This window comes from Fringilla coelebs (assembly GCF_963513975.1).
Source record: "Fringilla coelebs genome assembly, chromosome: Z".
Taxonomy (NCBI): Eukaryota; Metazoa; Chordata; class Aves; order Passeriformes; family Fringillidae; genus Fringilla; species Fringilla coelebs.
The window spans coordinates 21917684-21944388 of NC_140031.1; the positions used below are offsets into that span (position 1 = coordinate 21917684).

The 26705-nt window shown below is 38.6% G+C and overlaps 1 protein-coding gene across 4 annotated transcripts in view; it reads left to right on the forward strand.

The window, feature by feature from the left end:
- MAST4 (microtubule associated serine/threonine kinase family member 4) overlaps positions 1-26705 on the forward strand; it is a gene marked incomplete at its 5' end in the record, with an annotated part of 275947 nt that extends 249242 nt beyond the window's left edge. For all 4 annotated transcript variants that reach the window (XM_084225039.1, XM_084225041.1, XM_084225040.1 and 1 more), the window contains 15 exons: positions 1292-1500; positions 2256-2394; positions 3463-3595; positions 4315-4480; positions 7186-7287; positions 10960-11082; positions 11328-11440; positions 12396-12523; positions 12617-12849; positions 13628-13828; positions 15111-15340; positions 17078-17200; positions 18912-19048; positions 19684-19865; positions 20692-26705. In XM_084225039.1, coding sequence (XP_084081165.1) covers positions 1292-1500; positions 2256-2394; positions 3463-3595; positions 4315-4480; positions 7186-7287; positions 10960-11082; positions 11328-11440; positions 12396-12523; positions 12617-12849; positions 13628-13828; positions 15111-15340; positions 17078-17200; positions 18912-19048; positions 19684-19865; positions 20692-24554 — 6082 coding nt within the window. In that variant the 3' untranslated portion in view covers positions 24555-26705. The remainder of the gene's footprint in view (positions 1-1291; positions 1501-2255; positions 2395-3462; positions 3596-4314; positions 4481-7185; positions 7288-10959; positions 11083-11327; positions 11441-12395; positions 12524-12616; positions 12850-13627; positions 13829-15110; positions 15341-17077; positions 17201-18911; positions 19049-19683; positions 19866-20691) is intronic.

Here is a 26705-nt window from a genome sequence, read left to right on the forward strand (position 1 = left end):
TGTCATGGGTTTTGCCCAAGGTAGTTTTTACCTACTTTCATGATTGTGTAATGTCTTTTACCTGCCCCATGCTCAGACAAGAATGAGGGATTAATAAAAGCTTTTGGAATCAGTAAGAGAAACTATACTGTCTAGAAACCTTTCCTTCACAAAGGAAAGGAGAAGTCCTGATTTTTTCAGTGCCTAAAACTTTGGTAGCTGTGTGAAGATCTTTATAGAACTAGTAAGGCAAGTGTTACTTTTTGTGTTTATATAAATAATTGTATGCTGATAGTTGGACCTCATGGGGATAATGAATTGAATTTAGAAAACTTCACAATTGAATCCCATTTCTTTGCCCTTCCCCCCTCTGTTTTCTCTTTTAAGTGCTTTCTTTCCATAAACACTCTGATAGTTATATACTGGAAATGGTATAAGCATTAAATGCTATAAAGGAGATTTCAGGCAAGGCAAAAATGTTCAGGATTTGCCTCATGGGATTTTGAAAAGGGCAGCTTTGTGAAGTCCTTCGGAATGTTTCTCACAGCAGGATAATAACCTTCTCCTTAGACCTGAAAGACAGAAGAGTTGCCCAAGTGAGGTTTCCTTTTCTTTGCTTCCCTCACTGCATTGACTTCACCTAACCAAATACACAGGAAACCTTGTACCCAACACCCCAGTGGAAATTCTGCAAGTCAAGATACACCACAGCCCCACGCTACCATGTAGTTAACACAGTGATCTTTGTTTTGGGTTACCTACTGGTGACCTTCCTCTGATATGGATCAGTACTGATGTCAGGGACTGAACAAGAACAGGAGATTTTGCACCTGCTAATGAGGAGCCACCCCTTCGAGCAACTTCTAAGCAACCTTCATGAGAGACCTGTGATACGTTTTAAAATTTCCTGGACTGAGTCATAATTTCCCTTCAGCACACCTACAGAATAAGCATTTGTCACTATGATTTATAACTGTGCCATAGCTGGATTTTGTATGTAATCCTTTGTTGATGGGAATGCCTGAAATCTGCCTAGGCTAAAAGCATTTGCTATTATATCTGCTGTTATATTTGCTGTTCGTTGGGAGGGAGAGGGAAGGGCAGAAGAGTTGTTTGTTTAGTTTGAGTACTGGTTTTTAAATAAAACGAGATTTCTAGCCATTCTTTAATGTGAAAGACTAGGTTAAATTGAGAAAAAGTCTTTTTTGTAATATATATAGTTTTAAAAAATAGAGTGAAAAAGGTGTTTTCAAATGCATTTTTACTAGTTAGTCAGATTTATTTCTTTTTCTCTCCCATTTGTACTTTTCAGTGCGGTTTATTTTGTGAGACACAAAGAAACCAGACAAAGATTTGCCATGAAGAAAATTAATAAGCAGAATCTTATCCTCCGAAACCAGATCCAACAGGCCTTCGTTGAGCGTGATATCCTGACATTTGCAGAAAATCCATTTGTTGTCAGCATGTATTGCTCCTTTGAAACAAGACGTCATTTATGCATGGTCATGGAATATGTAGAAGGTAAAATTGCTCTTCTGTTTTCCGGAGGAAGAGGAGAATTTCCTCACACCACAAAATAAAAATAACCCATATGGTACTTGAATTAGAAGGGGCCCCCTGTGTGTCCTCCATACTCTGGCAATTCAGATTTAGGAACCAGATCCAACAGTAAGGTGGTTCTCTTTTTTTCACCAGTCATTATCTCCTGGTAAACAGCTTGTAAAACACTTGTGTTCCAGCTATAATGGGAAATAACTGCTCTTAGAGTAAGTTCCTTATAGATAGTAATCAAAAATGTGCTAGCATTCAAAGTTCATGTGAAAATGTTTGCTTCTTTTCCTGAAGCTGAAATTTTCATTAGCAAGTGTTGGGGGATTTGTAGTAGTTATTTTTACAAAGAAACAGGAAAGGGGAAACGTTTTGAAGAGGTGCTAATGTTGAAGGAGAACAGTGGACAGAAGCAGTACTGAAGGGATCCCGAGGTATGGTGTGTGGGCTTCCACCACTCCCGATCCCCCCAGTTCATGTTTGTTTTCTCCTTAGGAAGCAGTACGTTACTGATTCTCAGCTGAGTCCTTGTAGTGCTCTCTCCCAGCTTCACACTGCTTCCAGTAGAGTAGCTGTGGGGCTTGCAAGTTTGGTTGAATCATCTGACTAGAAAATAAAATCTTATGACTGCAGTTTTTGTTCCTTTTAGCATCGTATATGGTTTATACTGATACACCTCAGAATTTATAGAGTCATCTGGAACATTTTTCCACACACTGTTTCCACAGGTGGAGACTGTGCTACTTTGATGAAGAATATGGGTCCCTTACCTGTAGACATGGCGAGGATGTACTTTGCAGAGACTGTTCTGGCCTTGGAATACCTTCATAATTATGGAATTGTACACAGGGATTTGAAACCTGACAAGTATGTATATAGAATATAACCAAAAGAGGAGTTTGAAATTGTTGGATAAGATATAAAAGGTTTAAACTTCCTTAGAATTATTTCTTTATCGTAAATGTTACATAGATTCCCAGTTCCTTCACAGTATTTTAATTTTATTGCTTGCGGTTACAAAAAATGCATTTTTTTCCAAACGAGCTGTTAAGAGTTTTCTGTGTTTAAGATGGAAGAGGTTATCAGAGTTGCTAAAAAGAAAAAGACATTTATTCTTCTTGTTAGAATGAAGGGAAACACATTTTAGCAATTAGGAAATTTTTTTTTCAAAGTGTACTTAAAACACTGATACAAAGTATCATCAACTTGCAGGTATTTGTGTGTTTGAAGACAAAATTGACCAGATGCAGAAATATATCCTGTTACTTGGGTTTTGGGGGTTGCTTTGTTTTTTGAGGCGTTAGAGTTTTCAGTTTCAATATTTAAAAGCACAGTGTTGCTCCTATACAGCTAAATTGACATTACAGCAAGTAGCTGAAATACAAAGTATGGCCCTTGCAACTTCATTAATCTTCTTTCTGTTTCACAATTAAGAAAAAAGAAAAATAATTGAAGTCATGGTTGACTGACAATAGCTTCATAGCTGGAAGTATTAGTTAGTATAGTATTAGTTACTAACTTAGTACCCTGAGGTTTTTTCCAAATGTATGACTGACCCAGCTTGTTACAGATGGAAAATACTCATCTCACTTCAAAAATGACACATATTCTATTTTAGGTCTTTCACATGATAACTGTTTCTTCAAAGCTTTAAGCACTCAACTCTCAAGACCTCTGTAGTTCTGTAAGATGTTGCTCAGTTGCACATGAAAAGTTTGTTTACTTCTGATAGTAATAGTAACAAATGTAAGACTTAGATTTTTAACCTGTTCATTCTGTACCAGTTGAAGTACTTTTAAAGTTGTAGTTATAATTCCACAATGCTAATGAAACATTTTCCTCTGAGTATTATAATTATAATTGTAATAATAATAACAACGACAAGCACATGATGTTGAATTATATCACAGTACTTCAAAACTTTCTGTTTTTCAGTCTCTTGGTAACATCCATGGGCCATATAAAGCTTACAGACTTTGGCCTGTCAAAAGTGGGGCTAATGAGTTTGACTACCAATCTGTACGAGGGTCACATTGAGAAGGATGCCAGGGAATTCCTCGACAAACAAGTAAGGAACAGCCTTTTTCATTTCTACACTGAGTCTTCACATGAAGTAATATTTTGCCAGCAGAACGTACTGTAATACTGAATAAACCATAGTTATTTCTGCATTGGTGTTCCAATTGAGTATGTCAGGTACTTTAACTGGTGCCCTGAAGATTATTCTAGGCTTTTTTCTTTTTACGTTAAGATCCATTAGACAAGACAAACAGCCTTATTCTGTGCAAGTGAATCTGTGAGAGAGACAAATGGAAAATGTTTTATAAAGAATTCAGAAGTCTCAGCAGAGTACTTATGGAGCTCATCATGCTTTGTACAACCAAGGGTGCTAAAATCTGTGCTATGGCCCATTTCCCTTTAAGCGTGCCTCATTACTGTTGCTCACAATCTGTTCACTGTAAAAGTTACTTAAGATAAAATCATCACAATTTTCAAATAAGTTTAACAATGTGTTTTAAGTTAAGTAAGATACTTGCCATGATGGACTCCTTTGTACAAAGCAAAACCTGTCCTTTGCATGACAGATGCACAAATATTGATTATGATGCCTCTTTATGTAGGTAGGTTGTTCTAAAAATGTAAGTTATGCCAACTCAGCAGACTAAGCCCAAATGAATTCCATTTTTTCCCATGTTTTCATATTAATTTACATTTCAAGAATTATAAATTCCTGATCTAGCTCAATTAAGACTTGCTTTGCCATTATGCTTGTTTCTTTTCTTTTAGGTCTGTGGTACACCTGAATACATAGCTCCTGAAGTGATACTGAGACAGGGTTATGGAAAACCAGTGGATTGGTGGGCTATGGGAATTATTCTTTATGAATTTCTGGTTGGATGTGTACCATTCTTTGGAGATACACCAGAAGAGCTCTTTGGACAAGTAATCAGTGGTGAGGATCACTAAAAAAAACCCAAAATCTGTTAATATTAAATATATTACAATTTTACTGGTAGACTACACAAACTGCTATCAAAACAGTAGCAATTAATTTAGATTAAAATCTGAACTTGCTCTGCTAAGTGCAGAAATTCATTAATGTAGAGTCCAGGGGTTAAGCTGCACTGTTTGGAAAAGAGAAGCTATGTTAGTAAAAATGTAATGCCACTATGCACTAGTGATTTCTGTGTTTGGTAAATAAATTATACCAGAGAAGAAACAGTTAAATAAATTTGTCTGGATGGGAAATTGTGCCTTATGGCACAATAAAGAAATTAACAAAGATGTAATAAAACTCTAAAACAAATGTCTCCCAAATAATAAATAATGAGAAAAAGAAGGAAACTAATTCAGTTCACAGATTGTTAATGATTTCATTGGTGATTGTTGGAGTGTAATGTTATTTCTGTAACAGCTGTTCTTCTTCCATTTAAAATTCAATAACATTTCAGATCTTAACCTGCAAACTGACCCTAAGCATTCTTATGTGTCCTGTGGCAAAACTGAAAGATAATTAAACAGAATTGTTTACTATCCTACCTGCTGTTTCCATAAATTTCCCAAATGCATAGATGTAGAGGGTCACTATTTATGACACAAGGTTAACAGAATGGCACCTCTGTTGCTAAGTATTTCCCAGTCTGTTTTATGGTCTGCTTTAAAAGTCCAATAGCTAAGAATACATCTCTGGTTCCTCATTCTGTGAGAATGCAACAAATCCCCTTTTGTACTAAAGGAGACTTTCTGTCATCATCTTTATTTCCTCTATCTCTGAAGCTGAAAGGCAGACTTGTTTGTAAACTATTAAAATGCATGTGACATCCTACGTGCTCATGGATTTATAACTATGTTGTTTTCTGATGTGATATGCTGAGGCCTGAGTGGCAAGAAGAATCAACTTGTTAATTAACACAAGCAGCAAATGCTGTCTGCTTTCTGGGTGCCCCATGGCTGCAATGCATAGTCATGCTTTACTTTCCAAATCAGATTTAAACTGCGGTGGAAGCTGTAGGCAGGCAAATGTAGAAATAACTCAAGTTTTTATTGTGTTTCCAGGCACACACAGTGTAAGGTTTTATCCTTATGCTCCCTGACCGGGAGAAGGAGAGGAAATAGTCTTAAAATTAGTGACAAAATTTGTACATTAGGCCTTTTTTTGGCATTAATTTTACCTTTTGTAAAACATATTGTCATGTGTTATAGTCTAGCTGAGACCTTTCTAAATAGCTTCGTCTGTTTGAATGTGTCAATTTATCTTACAGAAGTTATTTGTAGAAGTCCTTTTGTAAACATCATCTATTCCCACTCATCCTACAAGACTGTTGGTTGGCTCAGTTTCTTATTTTGATGTTGATTTGTCAGTTGTTTCTCTTTGAAATATCCTTGCTTACTGAAAAAATTCTTAGTATCTCTAGGAGAACTCTCGTTGGATATATTTCCTGTGCTAAAATAAATTATTTCCTTCTATTTGACTGTAAGAGCCATCTTAAAGAACCAAACAGTAGCCTAGATTTTTTTCTTCCAGTTTCCATGAGCAAAATCTACATTCTGTTTAAAATTCTACTTTAAAATCTTGCTGCCTCCTTTTTCATTGTAGGTTGCCTTTTCCTGCCCTCAGGTTGTGCAAGGACAGCTGTGGGAGGCCTCAGTGTAAACTTAAATACCTAAAGTGATAAGAATTTAAAATATTGCCTCAGAAACAGGTTGCATTTCATGTTCGTTCTTATCAGTACCTTTCCTTAATCTGTGAAATATGATGGTTAAACTCACATGTAGTTTCTGATGATTATTTATCCAGTTACGATTTTTTTATAGAAGTCTAGATCATAAAATGACAACAAAATCCTTAACAGCTTTCTGTGTTCCTGGGGCTCCAAGTGTGCTGTTTCTCTGATGCCAAAATACTTGTACCTCTCAAGAAACTTCTTCGGAGTTTTGTCTAAACCTGCACTATATTACATTTGTGGAGGCAGCTTCCACTAAAAATCAGGCAAAACTTGCTGTTTGTTGGCTGTTAGAAAAGTTCCTGTTCATACACATCGTATGGTGTCTTGATTGCATGGTTGAAGTCCAGCTTGCCATGAAGTGCAAAAGTCATAGTAGTATAAGAGTCAGTAGAGGGGGTTTGTATGGAAGTGTGAGACTCCTGGAAAAAAATCTCCATTGCCATATATGTTGCCAGAGTACAGTCTGTCACCTTGACCCTTAGTCATGGGAGTATTGACCTCAGGGAGTTTACTAGCGTTAGAGAAGGAACACAGATGTGAGCAGCAACTGCCGGGGTCAGGTCAGCAGTTTCCATCTTAACGACAGTTTCCATGGAACATAACTACAGTTTAAACCTTGATTTGGTGGGGGAAGAGAGAGCATACAAATTGTGCTAATATTTTGAAAGTTTTCCACGAGCCAAGCATTCATGTGTTCGGCTGCTAAACAGTTTTGTGTTAAATGATACTTCCAAAGGAAAGAGAACATAATATGTTTATGCAGTCTGTATAGGGAGTATAAAAATTAGAAATAATTGGTATGCAGCAGAGTAAATTTGAGAAAGTTGCTTTAACTCTGCTTTGCTGTTAGGTTGTTTTTGAGAGCATTAATGTAATTTGTGCTGGGATCAGACCTCAGCAATATCAAACAACTTTTTTTTTTTTTTTTCAGATGAAATCAACTGGCCTGAAAAGGATGAAGCACCACCTCCAGATGCCCAGGATCTGATTACTCTGCTACTTAGGCAGAATCCTTTGGAAAGACTGGGAACAGGTTAGGAGGCACTAATTTTAAATTGTTAATGTACTAGAAATAGCTTCTGTATTCAGCATTGGGAGCTTTTGTTCACCTGTTTGTTTTGCTTAGGAAGCATCTCTCGTGACATGCAGTATGATAATAAGCCATTATAATTTATAGATTAAGACCAGTAATAGGAACTTGACACAATGATATCTGTCCTGGTTTTTGTGGGATTTACATGGGCTCATTTGTATTTATTCTTCTCCTAATTTGATAAATATAGCAGAAATTTCTCAAAGACCCTGTTAGTCAGTGAATGGGGTTTCTTCATTAATACAGTATTAAATGACTAAATACAGATATCTGGGAGGGGAATCAATACACAACTTCCTTTTTCAGAGGTATCTTAGCCTGGCAGATTAATTCCCCCAGGCATTAGGGTGGGTGATGAATACTCAAAATCCTTATTCAGTAATGACTGTCTGAGGTTCTGTGGTAAAAAGTCTTCTCATTCTCATTTGTCAAGCACTACTGCCTTGTATGAAAAAGAATTAAAATAAAACTGAATGTTAAGGAAGTATTAACACTTTCATAGGCTAATGAAGTGGTGGTTGATTGACCAGCATTTACCAGGATTTATTTGGGAGTTTCTGTGAGAGGCAGTAATGAATATTGTGTGTGATTTTTAAGTGTTCAGGTATGGGAACCCTAGTCACTGACTGCCATCCCTTTAGGCAAAGCACTAGGTAAACACAGCCGAAAAAAAAGCCTCCTGCATAAAGGACCCCAAATATAGAGGTTTAATCTTACTTACAGTGAACATTGTATGCCATGAACAGAAATACATTGAGGATGCTAAGGAAACCAAGAGGTAGGTTGAGTCAGCATGAGAGTACTTGGCAAATGGCTCACAAAACTGAGTCCAATTGTGCTACATATTTTTAGGCCTAATTAAAAAGAGGATTTAGGAATCAGTTCACAACTGGTGCTATCACAGCTGCTCAGGGGAAATGTGATTATAACCCAGACCCTCAGTAGTGTTGACATGGTCCCAAATGATATGTCTTCCTCTAGCTTCCTTCAAGGCATGAGGATGTGACTGATATGAATGAGCTGCGTTGTCCCTCACAGCCCAAATGGCTGGGGTCTGTGTGAACAGCCCTTTGACTTCACCATAACTGATGGTCTGGACTAAGTGGCACTCAGCAAAGTTTATTCCTGTCCCTTGCCCCGTGCTGAGCAAGTTAAGACTGAGGAAGGTGTCATGGCCCAGTAGCTTCTCCACTTGCTGCCTATATCATCTGCTGCAGAGGGCACCAATGACAAAGGCAAAATGAAAATCCACAGCTAGTTTTATTTCCTTGTTTTAAGTACACTCTTTCCAGGCACTGTTGTTTCATTGCCAGGATGATTTTCCTGGTAAATACAGTGTTAATTGAAGACTGTTGTCATGTGAGAGGCTGGATCAGGAGTGGATTGCAAATTCTGTGTCTGTTGCTATACAGTTGATGGAGAAAGTGAATGAGGTGAGATGAAGATGCCTTAAATACCAAATTGTCAGTGCCACAGTATGAAGCACCTGTGGTGCTCAGAGACTCTTTAAAGCCTCTGGTCTCTCTAAGAGCTGGCAGTCTGAAGAAGGAAAATGGGCAGCTATTCCTTTGAAGCAGGGGGTTGAGAAAACACAACAAAGTTGTAGGATCTTTAAGTACTAGAATCACTTAGCTCACAGAAATGGAGGCTGCAGTGTGACAGGCCCCACATGGGCACTGAAAAATACCATGGTTTATATCAGGCTCCACCATGCATTTCAAATTACAGTCTTGTGTGTTTAATATGTATTAGCAAGCTGCATAGCACTTCATGAAAATCATAATTGTTTACTTGCTCAGGAGACCTGAGTGGCAAAGGCAAGTTGAAAGAAGAGAGATGGATACTATACTTACTTTGAAGAAGGAAAACAGCAGTAAAAAGACTTCTTTGGGCTTGAAGTGTCTGATACCAATCAAGAATAATACAATTCTGATGTACTATCCCATTACTGTGCTCAGAGAAATATTCACTGCTTACCTAGTGACTTACGATAAGATGTGATTTTGATCTGCTTTGGGAAGATTTGGCTTCTTTGAATTTTTCCCTGGTGCAGTATGAAAAGCGAAGAACCCAATCTAGAAATCCTAACGCTGACTTAAAAAACAGTCCTGGAGATTTCATTTTTTCTCTCCATAGCCTTGGCATACATGCTGTATCAATGTGCTGAATTGACCCTTGCTGGCCAGGAGGTACCCACCAAGTCACCTCCTACATCAGCTGGATGGGAGGAGAAAATATGCCAACGGCTTATTTATGGGTTGAGATAAGGTGCTTTGCCATCATGGGCAAAGCATACTAAAACTCAGGGAAGTTAGTTTAATTTATCACTAGTTAACACTACTGCTTTACTTCTTCCCTCCAAGCAGCATGGGAGGAAGGGAAAGGAGGGTAGTGGTCAGTGCATCACATGGTGCCCCTGTCACTCCTTCCTCCCCACACTATTCCCCTGGTCCAATATGGGTCCCTCCCACAGCGTGCAGTCTTCAGGAAGAGAGTGCTCCAGCATGGGTTCCCCGTGGGGTCACAGGTTCTGCCAGCAACTGTGCTGCAGCTTGGGCTCCTCTCTGCCATAGGTCTTACCAGGGCACTGCTCCAGCACAGGCTTTTGCACAGGATCGCAGTCTGCTTCAGGGATCTGCCTTGCTCCACCGTGGGGTCCTTCATGGGCTGCAGGGGAATCTCAGCTCCAGTGCCTGGAGCTCTTTCTGCACTGACTTTGGTGTCTGCAGAGTTGTTCTACTCACCTGTTCTCACTCCTGTCTTCTGGCTGCTGTTGTGCAGCAGTCTTGCCCCTTCTTTAATGCATTATCCAAGATAATGCTGATGGGCTGACAGTGGATCCATCTTGGAGCCAGCTGGCAGTAGCTATGTTGGATATAGAGGAAGGCAGCTTCTTGTAGAAGCCACCCCTGTAGCCTTCCCACTGGCAAAACCATGCAACATAAACCCAAAACAAGCTTGCAGCAGGTCTTGCTCCTGCAGGTTACTTTTTCAGATTTTAGAATTAGATGTATGTTTATTAATGATACCATCTTCCACCTTCCCAGGGCAAAATTTCCAGTATTTCATTGTGTTCTTACAGTAGTTTTCTAAATTTAAACTAGTGTAATCATTTAACACACATTAAGTGAGCAGGCAGTAATAAATAAGAGCAATGATAATAGGGTATTTCCTATAGAATTGTGTATTGCTGTCATAAAACACTGAAAGGATCTCTTAAGTCAGCAATAGTATTTTTATTGAGCAACTATTAAGAATCATTCTGCATTACTTTATAACTTGTACTTACTCACCTAGTGCACATATTTATTTGTAGATCTACATATTATGATTCTGACTAATGTGTAGCTAACAGATTAGTACATCTGGAAAAATAAAAATCTTAAAAGTGGAAGATGATAGAAGTTAACTTGTAAAAGAAATGGCTGCAAGAAAATGGGGGCAGGGACTATTTCTGACAGGTTTAGAATGTCTAATGGGAGTGGGTAGTGGATGTTCATGCATACAGTGATGCCTTTCCATGACTATTTTCATTGTTGGCTGGGGGTTTAGTTCATCTACTGTCACAGGATTTGGTACAGTTTGCTCAGTGTTTTCCTCTGGCTCCTCCAGGTGGTGCATATGAAGTAAAGCAGCATCAGTTCTTCAGGAGCCTTGACTGGAATAGTCTGCTGAGGCAGAAAGCAGAATTTATTCCACAGTTGGAGTCTGAAGATGACACAAGTTATTTTGACAGTAGGTGTTTTACAGTGTGAAAAAAAAGTGATGAGCACCTTGTTTAAAGTAATCACTGTCTTTGACTCTTGCTTACTGCTTTTAAAATCTCCTTTATCAGAATCACTGGCAGTTTGCAGTTTCACCAGTGAATTGACACTTCAGCAAAAATAATCTTAAGAGTAAAACTAGATTATTATTTAATATGAAAACATAGTATTCATTCTTCCCAATAAATTCAGATATTTAATTGCCCTTGTCTGTAGCTCGTTCTGAGAAATACCACCATATGGAAACTGAGGAGGAAGATGATACCAATGATGAAGATTTTAATTTAGAGATAAGACAGTTCTCCTCTTGTTCACACAGATTTTCAAAAGTAAGTAAAAGTTTCTGTCATCTTAGTATGTATTGTTCTACTTTTGCAAATTTTGGAAATGTTAAATATGGAGGAGATATATAGGGCCTTATTTTCTCAAGAAACTATGAAGTTAACTGAAATTGAGCAAGAATACAATCAATACCATTAAATCAAAATATGGGAAGATTGCGTAGAAAAGTTACTTTTTGAATCTCTAAGATACTAATGAACAATTATATAAATATGATGATATTTTCTGTAGAAGACTCATCATTGCATAACAGAAAGTGTGAAGAAAGCGTTCTGTTAAATGCTAATATGTGTTCTTTGCATTGGTTTCTTTATTCATAGTTTTCATGTTGCTCCAGTTGTGTCCTAGGTATGTCGTAGGTGATAGCATAACAAATATTACAGTACTACTGTGTTGTAGGTATTAATCTAGTGACATTTGACCAAATTAAGAACCAAGGTAATGGTTAGCATGTAACCAAGGTAATGATTAGCATGTGTTACAGTCATGGAGAATGTAGATTTGAGGGGAGTCATCTGAAAGCTCTGAATCAAAGGTGAAACTGCCCAAAAGGTAATATTACTCTAGCAGCTAAGAGCTGATTATTGCTGATCAGGGTGGACATGCTCAGGCAATACAGTGCAGGGTGAATTGGAAGAGAACACTCAGGACTTTGGCTTTACTGTCTTGCTTCGCACTTTGAAATTAGGAGAAAACTGATAAATACATTATGAGAAGAGGCTGTATTTGTATACCTATACATGAGGAGCCAAGAAAGCATTTTAAGAAAATGAAGTGTTGGAAATCTTTCTGAAAAGGTTCAAGAAATTGAAGTTTGCAATCTGAAATACCATATAAGCATTTAAAATCATAGAAGTGTAGATCCTGCATATCTTTGTTTTAATATCAAACGTGTCAGTGATATTAAGTTTTTTTGTGGGTTTTTTGTTTTTTCTTTAATAGGTTTTTAGTAGTATAGATCGAGTCACTCAAATTCAAGGTGAAGAAAAGGAAGATGCAGGAGACAAAACAAAAAGTGTGGCATTGCCTTCTGTGGAATCTTTAAGCTGGAGTTCGGAATATTCTGAAATGTAAGTAGAAGGATGTATAGCAAGTCATCTACATCCTGCTTGCCGGCATCCTGTTTTATTAACTGAGTGAGAGTTTCGTTATTTGTTATGCAGACAGCAAATATCTACATCCATCTCATCTGAGACTGACAGTAGCCGGAAGCAACGCAGTTCTGGTTTGCTTCCAAAATTGTCTGTATCAGCTGAAGGAGAACAGGATGATTCCACCAGCTCACGGGGACCCCAGGAGGAACAGGAAAAGTCTGCATTTGTGAGCGATGAAATAGTGCAAGACGAACCTGAAGTAACCACTCCAGCAAGTACAATCAGCAGCTCCACACTATCAGGTAGCTCACAGGGGGTGTCTTGTCTGATGATACTAAAAACAGTGGCAGACCACCTTCTGCATTCATAGATTTAGAAGTGATGCATTTCAGAACTGCTTTCAAAAACAGCTGTCCCAACAGGGATCTGGTTTGGGATCAGATCAGGTCTAACACTCTGTACTACACATTTGGGCGTTTTTTAAGACTTCACTACAATGTACACCTTTCAGAATTGAGAGGATTTTCTTTGACTTGTGGAAGTCACTTTCGTGATTACAGTTCCAGGAGGAAGTGTTGCAAACCATTCTCTACTGAATTAATTTTGAGCATAGTCTCCCTGCTCAAATATTTGTTGCATTTCAGTGGACTCCAGGGCCTTAGTTTCATTTCTACACGTCTACTAGTTTTCGACTTACTTCTCTTCTGTACCATCACTGAGTTTTTTTCAAGATACACCCTTCTGTTCTCAAGCCCTTGATTTCCCATGTAGTCCACATTTTCCTCCCACTCCCTCCTTTCTGTTCATGGAGAAAAAAATTTCCACAGGGTCATCCATCTCCTTCCCTTGTCTAAAACCTTGATGTTGATTGTATCCCAAGTCTTGCTTGCTATCCCCCCGGTCCTGTGTACTGGTGTTGGCATTAACACAGCAGCTGCACACAGTGATAACTGCCAACCATGTGATCCTCTTGTTACACTTAACCAGTTACACTTGAGAGTAGTTTATTTTTTCTGTGGTCCATTAGCAAAAGGATATTCAGTTTTCCCTCAATGTCTTTATCCCTTCTTCTTTGTACAGTTGGCAGTTTCTCAGAACACTTAGATCAAATAAATGGAAGAAGTGAGAGTGTGGACAGTACAGATAACTCCTCAAAGCCAGCTGGTGAAGTTGCATCTCATATGGCTCGACAGCGATTGGAAAGCACAGAGAAAAAGAAGATCTCTGGAAAAGTCACAAAGTCCCTTTCTGCAAGTGCTTTGTCCCTCATGATCCCAGGAGGTAGAGATAAATACCTTTAGTTGAAATGTTAATGATTTATGCAATGCTATGAAGGCTTGTGATGCAAATGCAAGATTCTGTATAGTCCAGAATTGATCCTGTGTCACTCTTTTTTGTTTCTCTTGTTGTTCACTTGCATGACTAGTCAGTGCAATCTTGTCAGCAAGTCATGGTGCTCACACTACAGCTGAGAGGCCTTTTCGGACAGGCAGAAATGCATCTTAATGGTGTTTGATCTTGAGCATGCACAGCAGGATGCAACTTCAGTCCCTGGTCCATCTGACAGTAGGGTTGTAGATTAAGTTTTTACTAGGTCACAAAAACAGGTATTTGTTAAAGCAGCATAGGACTAGTTCTCTCTCATCCCCCATAAGAAAAGCTGATAAACAGGAGAGCAGTGTCACAAAAATAGAAATATCATGTAGCCTCCTACTTGTACTACTCTCACTTAGATCAAGTGCTCAAAATTTGGAGCCAGAAATAATGCTGAAAGTGGACGTATAACAGTAATATTGAGTGTTTTCATATGAAGGATTGGTACTTTGCTTTCTTGTTGTTCAGAACTGAAGTCCAAACTGCTGCAATTGTATTCACATTTGCACAAGCCTGAGCACATAGTGCATTCAAAACAAAATAAAACGAAGTTGGAATTGGTATTTTTGCGAGAAACTCTTGTGGTCTTTACATGATGTAGCAGAATGTAGCAATGGTGCCTTACAAACATTGAGTTACTGCCCTTGATACCCAGTAGGTATTGTGGTTTAATTGGAGTTTAATTGGAGTCTTAATCTGTTTTTATATATAAGTGAAGCCAAGAAAACAGCTAGCAATTTGTTAAGCATTGCTGGATTACTTGGGGAATGATTTTGGGTGTATTCGTAATAATATTTGCTACCCTACTCTGATTTTCTTTTCATCAGTGTTTGCTAGGAAAAGGCTGAGAATAGTTCTTGCAAAGTTAGAAATGAGTGTGTTTCCTGTGCAAAAGGAAAAAGGAGTCTATATGTAACAAATTAAATAATGCATTAAATAATACATTTTACACTCCAGGGAAAATAATCAAGTTCTAATATCTGGTTGTTGAACTTCTTATTCACTAATACGCACACCAGGGGAGGAGGAGGAGGAGGAGAGGTTGTTTAGACAAAGACAATGACATATTTTAATACAGAGGAGAGGTTGTTTAGGCAAAGGCAATGACATATTTTAATACAAAGATATCATTAAGCCAAACAAAATTTGTTTGTGCTCTGAGTGTAAAGGCAGATTATTTTTTTTCCAGATGTGTTTGGTGTTTCTCCTTTGGGAAGTCCTATGTCTCCTCATTCCCTATCATCTGACCTTTCGTCATCCCGAGATTCGTCTCCCAGCCGTGATTCATCAATTGCTGCTGCAAGTCCTCATCAGCCAATTGTAATTCACAGTTCAGGGAAAAAGTATGGCTTTACCATCCGAGCAATCAGGGTTTATGTGGGTGACAGCGATATCTACACTGTGCACCACATTGTTTGGGTAAGATAATACACATTTTCTTGCTGATTCATGGCCACAGAATACTGTTATGATGGATTTGCTTTTTTGTACCTGTGGTATCTCTTTGTTAATAATTACTGTGTAAATTACAATGATATGCCAAGCAGTTTTTCTTAGAATGAAATTCTGCCTGTATACAAGAGCAGTGTTGCCTGTAGGAAGACAGCAAGCCATCTTTGGCAGAAGCATTATCTACATGTGGTGTTGAACTTCTGCAACTTCTCTTAACTTTTGGCAAGTTTGTCAGTTTTGAAAAATAGTGTCTTGAGTTCAGAGTATTATGTCTTAGAAAACTAAAACCTTTGTGCAGCCCCTCTATGATTGGGGTCAAGATTTGCAAATGTAGGAGATTGTAAAGAGAAATTGTTGAAAAATAGGTGGAGTTTATTAAACTGCATCAATTAAGGGATTCATGAAAGTCAGCACTATTTTACAAGACACACAGAAGCTGATCTCAAACACTGATTTTCTGTTGTGTAGAAATGTGCAGATTGTTTGCAATTGTGAATGCTTTTGAGGGTTGTATGGCACAGGAAAAAGATAGACTGTCTTGAATAAATAATCTGTTTTTCATCCTCTCTTCACTGCATAGTGGGAGAGAAGATAAAGCAATTATTCAGTTGTCAGCCTCCTTAACTGTAAAATAATTATTTACTTAGGTACATATATATGCTTTTTTTATAATTTATGTTGGTAGCAAATTTTAATTTTATATATGGTATAAATTACACGTACATAAATAGTATATGTATGTAAATACTATTTATTTATTATTTACTAGTTATTAATTTATTGCAACTACCCTAAAAAAATTACCACAAATTTGCCAAAAGACTTCAAGCACTGCTTAGTTTTAAATATGTATGGTAGATTTTGAAGTAGCAGTGCTCATGTATTGTATTATTCATTTTTTATTCGTATTATTTACCCCTTACACCTATTAATCCGTCAAGAACATTGAATCTGGAGGACTAGATAAATTTGGTGGATAATTGATTAAAAATTATTTCTTGCCACTAGTGTAACACCACACCAGTGAAAGGAAGGGGAAAAATGGTACATTGCAGTAAAGGTTAAACCTTGGGGGTTTTTTGAAGTATTATAAGTTTGTAGTTCAGCTCTGTTTGCATTGTAGTCTTCAGTATTGTCTGCATGACTTAAAATACTCGTTTAAAAATATAATTATTTAAACAACCTTCAAAATGTTTTTCAATTCAGCTTGTTTTGGTCCTCTGTCACTTCGGTGCTGCATCAGCCCCTCTAATGGGAAGCCTGGTGAATTTGAACCAAACAGAAACAATCCTTAACCATATGGTGGAGTTAATTTTTGTTGTGATTAGAGTATTGCATGTGACCATTGCCTTAATTACATAGTGTTTCTCATTTTCAGATACTAAAAATCTTCACTTAGTTCTGAAATTTTGCAGTGGGTAGTGAACCACCCCTTCTCACCATGCGTGAAAATTCCATTTTACAGAGCTTACTTAATACCCATAGCAACCAGCAGTGTTTCAGTGAACTTGGAAACCATTCCAGGCCCCATATAAAGCTTGAGTAAATAGGGGATATTCATATAAAGTTGGAGTAAGTAGGGGATGGTGAAAGAGCTGAAGGTATTTTTCTTCTTTTCTTCCTTTATATAACTTAGTAAGTTTCTTCATTGCCAACTGGTTTGGGGTTCATTTTGTGTATATTCTCTTCCTCTCTCTTTTTCAGAATGTGGAAGAAGGAGGTGCAGCTTACCAAGCAGGTTTAAAAGCTGGAGACCTGATTACTCATATCAATGGAGAGCCAGTGCATGGTCTTGTTCATACAGAAGTCATTGAATTGTTGTTAAAGGTAATTTGGACAGCTGGGATACTAAAGTAATTGCTGTTTTCACCAGCGATGGTGGGGTTATGTTGGTTTTCTTGGGATTAGTTACTAGATTTTATTGTTTTCAGAAGTATAAACTCTAAGCTGATCTTGCCATAGGTCTGGAGATGGGCCAGTAACTTTCAGATGGCTGAAGTAAATTCAAGGCAATGGCGCAAAGAGATGTCTCTGTCTCTCAAAAAAATTGACCTTTTCAAGCATGTTATCGAATGCCTGCATCTTCCTCAGATAATTCAGGCTTTTGAAAATGATGATACCTTTCATTTTTCCTCTTTAAAAGTTAAATCAGTGAAGAAAAGTAAGCACAAAGAATATTAAATATTTCCTTGCCTGCTATACTGGAGGTTGCCTTTCATATTAGGGCCCAAAAGGTTTTTGTGTCATGTATACCCAGGCATGTGTGACAGAGCTTCTTTGATTAATGAAATTCTCATCCTGCAGCTGGACTTTCATGAATAATCTGTCACATTTTTCTCTTGTGGAGTTTTCTGAAGTCTGTCCTATTAGGTACAGTTTTTCCATGGAAACAAACAAACGACCAAATAAAAAGAAAAAAACCCCGACCTTTTATTTTCTCTGTAGCTCATCATATCTCATTTTTCATGTAATCTTTCCAGTATAAGCTACTGTAGGTCAGAATTACTTTAGACAGCTGTATATTTGCTTCCTATATTATTATATTATTAACAATTTATGGTGTTATGTGCAGAGCTCAAAGTGAGTAGTCAGTTATAAAAGGAGTCCAAAAAAAGCACTGGAAAGCAGTGAGGTGATGTGAAAATATAAAAAGCTAAAGAAAGATGAAAAATACACTTTTTCTTCAGTCTTTATTTTATTTCTATGAAACCAGGAGGAACTTCCAAGTTTTCCAGTTTTGAAGAAATATGTAAGAGAAAGTTCCGTGATTTCAGGTAGTCAGCTATGTCAGATACAGAAAAAGAAACATGATAACCCTGCTCACTTCTGGAAAGAGTAAATGCAAAACAAGAGATCATTGTTTATCCATAACTTAGTTTTTTGGGCTGTATCATAAATTAATTTGGGCTATTGCAATTTCTTTGAAAGGAAGTTCACTGTAGGGGTGTACTGTGCTGAGCAGGAGCTACAGATTTTTAAAACATAAAATTAGCAGGAAATACCTATTTTATTTTATTTTTAGTCATCTCTTTGTGCAATCAGTGCTAGAAAGCTTAGGTTAATCATATACTTGTTAACCCTTTTGAACAAGATAAAAATGTGGTTTGGGATTGCCAGTGAAGATTTCAATTTTCTCCTCTGTTTCATCATGGTAACAGTTTATCTTGAGATGTGAGTGGACCACTGTGCAGTGACAGCTGTTCTTTGTGGGAAAAACAGGTTTTTCTGCTGAAACTTCTATCTTGAAGTTTTCAGTCTTGGTTAATCCTTGGTGTCCTCCTGTCTAGCTACAATTATTGGAATTACTCCTTGTCTTGGAGCTTGAATGGAGGAAGTTGGGAAATACGGCAGACTTTGAGGTCTTCCCAGTCCTCATTTACTAGCTATGCATGGCAATATCTGCATAGGGTTCCCTGCAGAAACACCTCTTATTCTGGAGTTGATTCTCATTGCATTTGCATGTATGGTGTAGATTCAATATAAGCAGAGTTGTCTTGTGTTACTCGTATTACTCACACTTACTCTTTCATTTTGGCAGAGTGGCAACAAAGTCTCAGTAATGACAACTCCTTTTGAAAACACTTCCATCAAGACAGGACCTGCCAGGCGGAACAGCTACCGGAGCCGAATGGTTAGGCGCAGTAAAAAGACCAAGAAGAAGGAGAGTTTAGAGAGGTGAGTGGTCCTTTGCTTTCACAGTGAAGGCATTTTTTTGTGTGTGTGTCTGTACATTAAAAATAAATTTAAAATATGAAGTTAATACAGTTTTTTTCTCATCTTCTGTATTTCTACCTTCTTTCTGAGATTGTGGCCTTCCAAATCTTGTTTTACCTAAACTATATCAGCTAAAATAACCTCTAAAAATAGTGAATAACTGAAGTTGCATCTTAATTTGTCTTAACTATATAATTTTGCAATTGTTTAATTAAACTTCTAAGCTAGTGCTTATCAGTGTTTTTAATATGATATGTTCATGTGTATTTTATAAATATATTGCTAATACCTTATAGATATTTCTTCAGTTATGATAGGTTGTTAAATTTAGAAAATAAAGATTTATACTCATAAGGAGATAGATGTTCTTCTGAAATATAGTAAATTTTAGTATGAATAAAATTAGTTACAGTGTCTGCCCCACCTGTTAGTGAATCAGGATGTTTTCTAAACTTCCCAATCTGCAGTGTGGTTTGCTTTCATGTAAAGATAGATTTACTATTCTCACAGTGTCAGCTTGCAAGAATTTTTCCTGTGGTAATAGTATCTTCTGTGCACCATAACTTATGATTAATGCTGTGTTTTTCTCACACAAGGAGAAGATCTCTCTTTAAAAAGCTGGCAAAGCAACCCTCACCTCTTCTTCATACAAGCAGAAGCTTTTCCTGCCTGAACCGATCACTTTCTTCAGGGGAGAGCTTGCCTGGGTCTCCAACCCACAGCTTATCTCCTAGATCTCCTACCCCAAGCTACCGTTCTACTCCTGATTTTCCATCAGGTGGGTGTGAAGCAGTGGAGAGCAGAGGAAAAGGACTGGAAGAGTTCTGCGTGTTCTGTGAGCCCCCACAGATCTGATACACTCTCCTAAGAGCAGTCAGCTCTGACAAGCATCATAGTTTTCTGGAAAAGGGAAAACGATTTCTGATGCAAAACAAAAGGTGTTTTTATGATACAGAAGCACCTAAAAAGCAATTGTCTCTTAAGTTTGTCCTAGTTTAAAGCTCAGTCCAATGGCTGAAAGTTGAATAATAAAAATCCCAGTTTGCAGCAAAAGAGAGAATTTTGCCTAAGAGAGGCTACATGATAAAAGAGTGAAACTGAGATAAAAGTTGCTACATAATGGAACTAGGATGGCACTCATGAATGCAGATTTATTGCTGAAAAGATTAGCTGAGTGCTAAAATATGCATCTCTCGGACTCCTAAAGGCCTGCCCCTTTTTTCTTCTTTAACTGCTGTCACAATTGTAGTGTGCACTGGAGTTGACTGATTGTACAATTCCTTGGCAAAGGTAAATTATCTGGAAAGCCTTGATCATTGCTTTGAAGTGTCAGAAAGCATTAGTTATTCTATTTAAGTAAAAGCAAGAGATAACTTAAAGGGGATGATGGAAGAGAGAGAAAGGGAGAAACAGCATATGTAATTGAATGATCTAGGTTTTGCAGCCTAAAACCTTTTCCACTTAAAACCTTGCAGATTTTGGAACACTGTAGCAGGAGACAGCATAGGGCTTCTGTTCTGCTTCTCACTGAACATTTAGACAAGATAGAAAAAGTCCTGCTAATCTTACGTTTGTTTGCTTGTTTTTTTTTGTTCTTTTTGTAGGTACTAACTCTTCCCAGAGTAGCTCCCCTAGTTCTAGTGCTCCCAATTCTCCAGCTGGTTCGGGGCACATAAGACCCAGCACTCTTCATGGCTTGGGTCCAAAGCTTGGTGGGCAAAGATACAGATCAGGAAGGCGCAAATCAGCTGGCAGCATTCCCCTTTCTCCTCTCGCACGGACACCTTCTCCGACACCCCAGCCAACATCTCCTCAGCGATCTCCATCACCATTGCTGGGACATTCGATTGGAAATACAAAAATAGCTCAGTCTTTTCCTAGCAAAATGCACTCACCTCCAACTATTGTGAGGCATATTGTCAGGCCAAAGAGTGCAGAGCCACCGAGGTCTCCACTGTTGAAGAGAGTCCAGTCTGAAGAGAAACTTGCACCCTCTTATGGCAGTGATAAAAAACACTTATGTTCACGAAAACACAGTCTGGAAGTGACCCAGGAAGAAGTGAATAGAGAATTGTGTCAAAGAGAAGTAACTCTTCAGAGCTTGGAGGAGAATGTTTGTGACATGCCATCACTCACACGAGTCAGGCCGGCAGAGCAGGGCTGCTTGAAACGACCCATCTCCCGAAAATTGGGTAGACAAGAATCCATTGATGAGCTAGACAGAGAGAAGCTGAAGGTCAAGGTAGTTATGAAAAAGCAAGATTTTGCTGAAAAAGCAAATGCTGCTATACACGAACCTAGCAGTGAACCAGAAAATCCCAATACCTTAAGACTGGAAGAGAGAGACAAAAAAGCATTCCAGAAGGTATTAGAAAGATCAAACCAGTTTGAAACGAAAATTGTTACTGTGGAGACCCAGTCAGCTGGTGGCATACTCAAAGACACCCTTCAAAAGAATGCAAACTTGAGATCAAATGATGGTGTTGCTTTAGATGGACAGATGTTGTGTCATGGGCCTCCCCCTAATGAACTCAGTCATATTTCTTATGACTTGAAAAGAATTTCCCCTTCATGTACCCTGCAAGATGTGCTACCTCAGTCCTCTGACAAGATACTTAGTGGAAAGGGAGAAAACACAGATAAAATTGTACCAGCAAAAGAATTTGTCAAATTTGAAAGATTAGATGGTAAACTTGCAAATATTGATTATCTCAGAAAGAAAATGTCTATTGAAGAAAAAGATGACAGTGTCTGTCCAGGGCTAAAACCTAAGATGACATCTAATGTTCATGAATGCCTTCAACTTAGTACAGGCAGACCTGTAAACATACAGCAGGACTCCACTGCAGTTGCAGATGGTAGAGCATTTATTGGCAGTGCACATGCTACTCAGATGAACTCAGTTTCTTTTGTTCCTCTCAAGACCTTGAGTGGCCGAGCAGACATGAGTGTGGAAAAATCAGCCCTTATTTCTTCTGAAGCTCCTGTCAGAAAAAGTCCTTCGGAATATAAGCTTGATGGGAGGTCTGTTTCCTGTCTGAAGCCAATAGAAGGTACGCTAGACATTGCATTACTTTCTGGGCCACAGGCTTTGAAGACTGAACTGCCTTTCTGTGTGCTGCCAGAAGGACAGAGTACCAGCAGTGATGGGGCATCTCTTAAACCCCCACAAGGGAGTAGTGGGAAGGCAGAAATGGTCTCTCAGAAAGAGCAGTTGTTAAGCTACCCAAAATCTGGCAAAGTCAAAATAGCAGAGCCTCAGGTTCTACAAGTCGGCAAGAGTTGTCCAAATCCACCACTCATCTCTATGGCTACAGAAGCAGTGACAGAGAAAAAAGTTTCTAGTCCAGCCACTAAAGGCAGTATTTCTGTTATTGAAGCTGTTCAGAAGAAAGATACCTCCCCTTCAAAACAAAAGGACCATTCAGTGGAGGTAAAGTCTTGTGTTACTCAAAGTCAGAGTTTTAAAACTACTCAAACATATTCCAAACCTGTTGCTGGCCAAAGCACTCCTGAAAAAGCTGTAGGAAAAGAGAAGCAAATACAGAAAGAGTTGCCTGTCAAACCAGTATCCCAGAGAAGTTGTGAACCCATCCCTGCAAAGGTGGAAGTGATCAGGGAGTCATCTCTGAAGGTTTCTGTCTCAGACGTCCTGATAACAACCTGTTCCAAGAGCAATGAAAAAAATTGTGCTGATTTTGCCATTCCTCCTGAGATGCAAGGAAAAATGCAGTCAGCTGGCCCCAAGGCACAACCTAAGGATGGCAAAGAATCACTGAAACAGTTAGGCAAAGATGACAGCAGTGTTTCTAAAAGTTATGTGGAACGGGAAACAACCAAGCAAAAAGCTGAGTCTAAGAAAGTTGTCACAGAGACAAAGAGTGACACTCTTCCATCCAAATGGTCCGTGCAACCCTCAAGAGATTGTGATCATAAAATTGAGAAGTCTGCACCAGTTTCTTCTGTGCAGAAGGACAGTGCTAAAGATACGGCAAAGAAAGATCAGAAATCACTCACCGATATGAGGCTTCATGCTAGTGAGAGAGAGCAGTCCAGCCAAGTTCCTCGGCAGCAACTTAACACTTCAGGCTCTCCTGCTGTGAAAGAGGCAGTAAGCAGACACAGCACTATAGAAGTTCATGGAGGCATTCAAGAACACTCAAAGCCTGCTGCCCCCTGTGTGGAAAGCAGCAGTAATAAACCCCGGCCAGCCTCTGATATAAGTTCCTCCAAGTCTAAGTCCTTGGATAAACAGATACTGTCACAAAAACCATGTGCTCCAACCATAAAAGAAAAAGAAATTGTTACTCAATCATCTGCCAGCTCCCGGAAGGATGGAAAGCATACCAGTAAAAGTGTCCTAGATCACCCTTCTCCAGCTCCAGGCTCTTCAAGAAGAATGAACATTGAACATGTGCAGGCTGAAAGGCCAGTAGGTTTGGACCATGGCTCAGTCACCACCCTCCAAATGAGCAGCACAGCCCCCGACACCAAACCCAAATCCTCTGCTGTGGGCCCACTACCAGCAGGCCCAGAGAGTTCTAAGCAGATGCAGAAGCAAGAAGCAGCAGGCTTGGGGGAATCTGCTGATCAAAAGCAGCTTCGTTTCAGTGAAAAACAAACCACTGCTCCAAAGTTTTCCACTGTGAAAGACTGTCTCTCACTGAACAAAGAGGCAGAGAGAAGTCCTAATAATGAGATGATCACTGCAGACAAAAGACCTGAAGGAAAAATATGCACTGACGCACTTTACATTCAGCTTGACAGTGGGAAAGTGGAGCCTACCCTTTGTCTCACAACCTGTGATGTCAGAGGGAAAGGAGCAGAAAAGGCAACCACAAGTAGCAAAATCTCCCAAGATATAAAAGGGAAGGGACAAGTTAATCAGAAACAGTCAGAGGATGCAAACAAGCAGACTGCAATAAAACATCTGCCGGCTGCCAGTGGGCAAAGTTCTTGTCGTGTGGCTGCAACACCGGGAAAGACGCTGACTTGTTCATCCAGTTTCTCTGAATGTAGACAGGAAGTATCTGTTTCATCTGTTTCAGCCAAAAGTGAGGCATCTTCATTAAAGGTTAAACCAGGCTCAGCAGAGCTTCCTGCAACTTCCAAGGAACTAAGTAAGAAAAGCACCTCTTCCACAGGGAGCAGTAAGGCAGAAATGACTAAGAGTGTTTCACTGATGGCCTTGCTCAGTGCCACTATTGTAGCAGAAGCCCACCACCCTGCTTCAAACCTTGGGGGGAAACCTGGAAATCAAGAAAAGCCTCTTTTCGTTAACACTGTGGATGTAAAGGGAAAAGATACTGTTCTGACTCAGCAGTCTGCTTCAAGAAAACAGAATGTAGGTAAAGATTTACCCAGGTCAGCAGCCACACCTAACGCACTTTCAGATGACAAAGACTCAGCTCGGCAGCGTCGAGGAAAGGAAGTTTCACGGAGCAGTGCTCACAAAAAACCGTGTTAACTCTTAAGACCTGGCAAGTGTGTATACAACACTAGCTGAAACAATTTCAATATGTTGTACTGCCTTTAAACCAGCACTGTGTCATGTCTTTGTGCGGCAAAGCTTTCATGTCACTGAAGAAACAATATAAGGGGATATGTAAAGAGAGGACTTTTTTTCAAAATGCCTTTCTAATTGTAACCGGTAAAACTGTTACCACATAGTATTTGTACAAAAATACTTTACAGACTAGAGCTGTTGAAAATACTTCTTCTGTAAATACTTAGCAATGTGTTTGGGGTTTGAATGTAGCATATATACCTTGCTGCTGGTTGCGTTGTTTACTCTTTCCCTTTTTAAGATAGCTGCTTTGCCAGTATTTGCCATACTCGAATATGAAACCAAATTACTAAAATTCAGAGCTGGCATGGACATGCACAAGCATTGGTCTGACTGGGAAAAAAACAACAGGCCACATTTTTACTAACTAAAAATCCTAGATAGAGGCTAAAAAATACTAGTACAGAATAATACGGTGACCTATTGTGAGTTTTTACTTGTATTTTTAATAATCTGATTTTGATAGTACTGTACTTGGCTGACTGCTTCACCAGATCTAACAAAAGAAGTAACTGCATCTCCCTGCTGCACAAAGTCTGAGTAGAGTAGATGTCCTTAAAACTACGGGAAGACCACTTAATTGTCAGGGCATCCCAGCAAGAGTTTGTTCTCTGGTGAAATGATGGTTCTTGTCTTGTCTGTTGGGAGTGTATTGTGCGACTTTCATCTCAGACAAGGCTTAAATTCTGAAGCACATGCCATGTGCTTAGTTTTTTGCTGCAATCTTCCCGTATTCCTTGAGCTTTTTTCAATTCAGGCCCTTACAGTGTGAGGCTCAAGTATAAGCACATGACTGGTAGTACTAGTATGTTCATCCCTGTTCTTAATACATTTAGAGAATACGTATTATGGCATATAGGTCTGTTTAATTAGTGTCATACAGCCAGTAGCTGTTTTCTATTTTATGACGTAAGGTAAAAAGGAAAAATACACTTCGGTATCATATGCTCAGAAAAGTTTAGGCTATCTTGACACATTTTCATACATAGCTGGGGCCTTATGTTGTAGACCTAACTTGCTGTTTTTAGCAAGTAATCCTGGGTTTCATATTCATTTTAAAATGCATTGAGTAGCTCCATACATTTCATAACGTAATCTTTTTATTTGTATGCAAAAAAAATTCAATACTGTAATTATAAAAGAAGCATTTTTTAACAAAGGAACTTGTTGGAGCTATTTGGTGCTAGAATGTTACTGTCTTTTTACTTTTGCTAAGCCTTATTTAAATTTTGTATACAGTGGAACGTGTAGACTTTGATCCTTTTTGTGTGGAGTATTTAGCTTGTTTTGAAGGGATGAAAGGTAAAATTTGAAACATGTACAGAAGCACTACGAAATACCCTTGCAGGCGCATGGGTTTTAATAATTGGGGATCAATAGAATGGTCGTTTTGCTTATTTCTGTTTTCTGTAGCCACAGTAGAGCTAGGCCCCTACATTTTTCACCAGTGCTTATGGTTTGTCTTTCTGTCTCAAAAGCTAGAAAATTTTTTGAAAAAGCACAGTGTAATCTTGACTTGGAGACTTGTGTGACAACAGACAGTGTGCGGAATTCATTACCCTCTGCTGAAAATTTTATTATACTGATTTGTTGAGTTGGATTACAGCAAACCTATAAGGAAAATACAGTATCACAAACAACTCCTGATTTTACATGTGGCACCAGAACATTAATACTGCCTTTGATGCATTCAGAAAGGAACTAGTAAGCAGTGGATAATCATTTTTGAGAAGTCTTAAAAATAAAATGGTCTTGACATTTACAGTTCATCTGTGCTTTGGCAGTTAATACAAATGAATGCTAATGCACTTCAAAATAACATTTCTGTCTGGGAGATACTTCCTAGTTTACAGTCTCTGCGCTGTTTCGGCTATCCTCTTGTTTCTTTTAAAACCCATCTAGCTTTTGTTTACAGTATACCTTTTAGAATATTTTGTATTATCACTTCTGACAAATAAGTTCTTTGCATTTTGGAAGTGTAACAGTGCATAAGCTTGTGTTTATGTAGTAACTGTTTGTTGGTGTTTACCTTATAAGTGAGCTGTTAGAGAT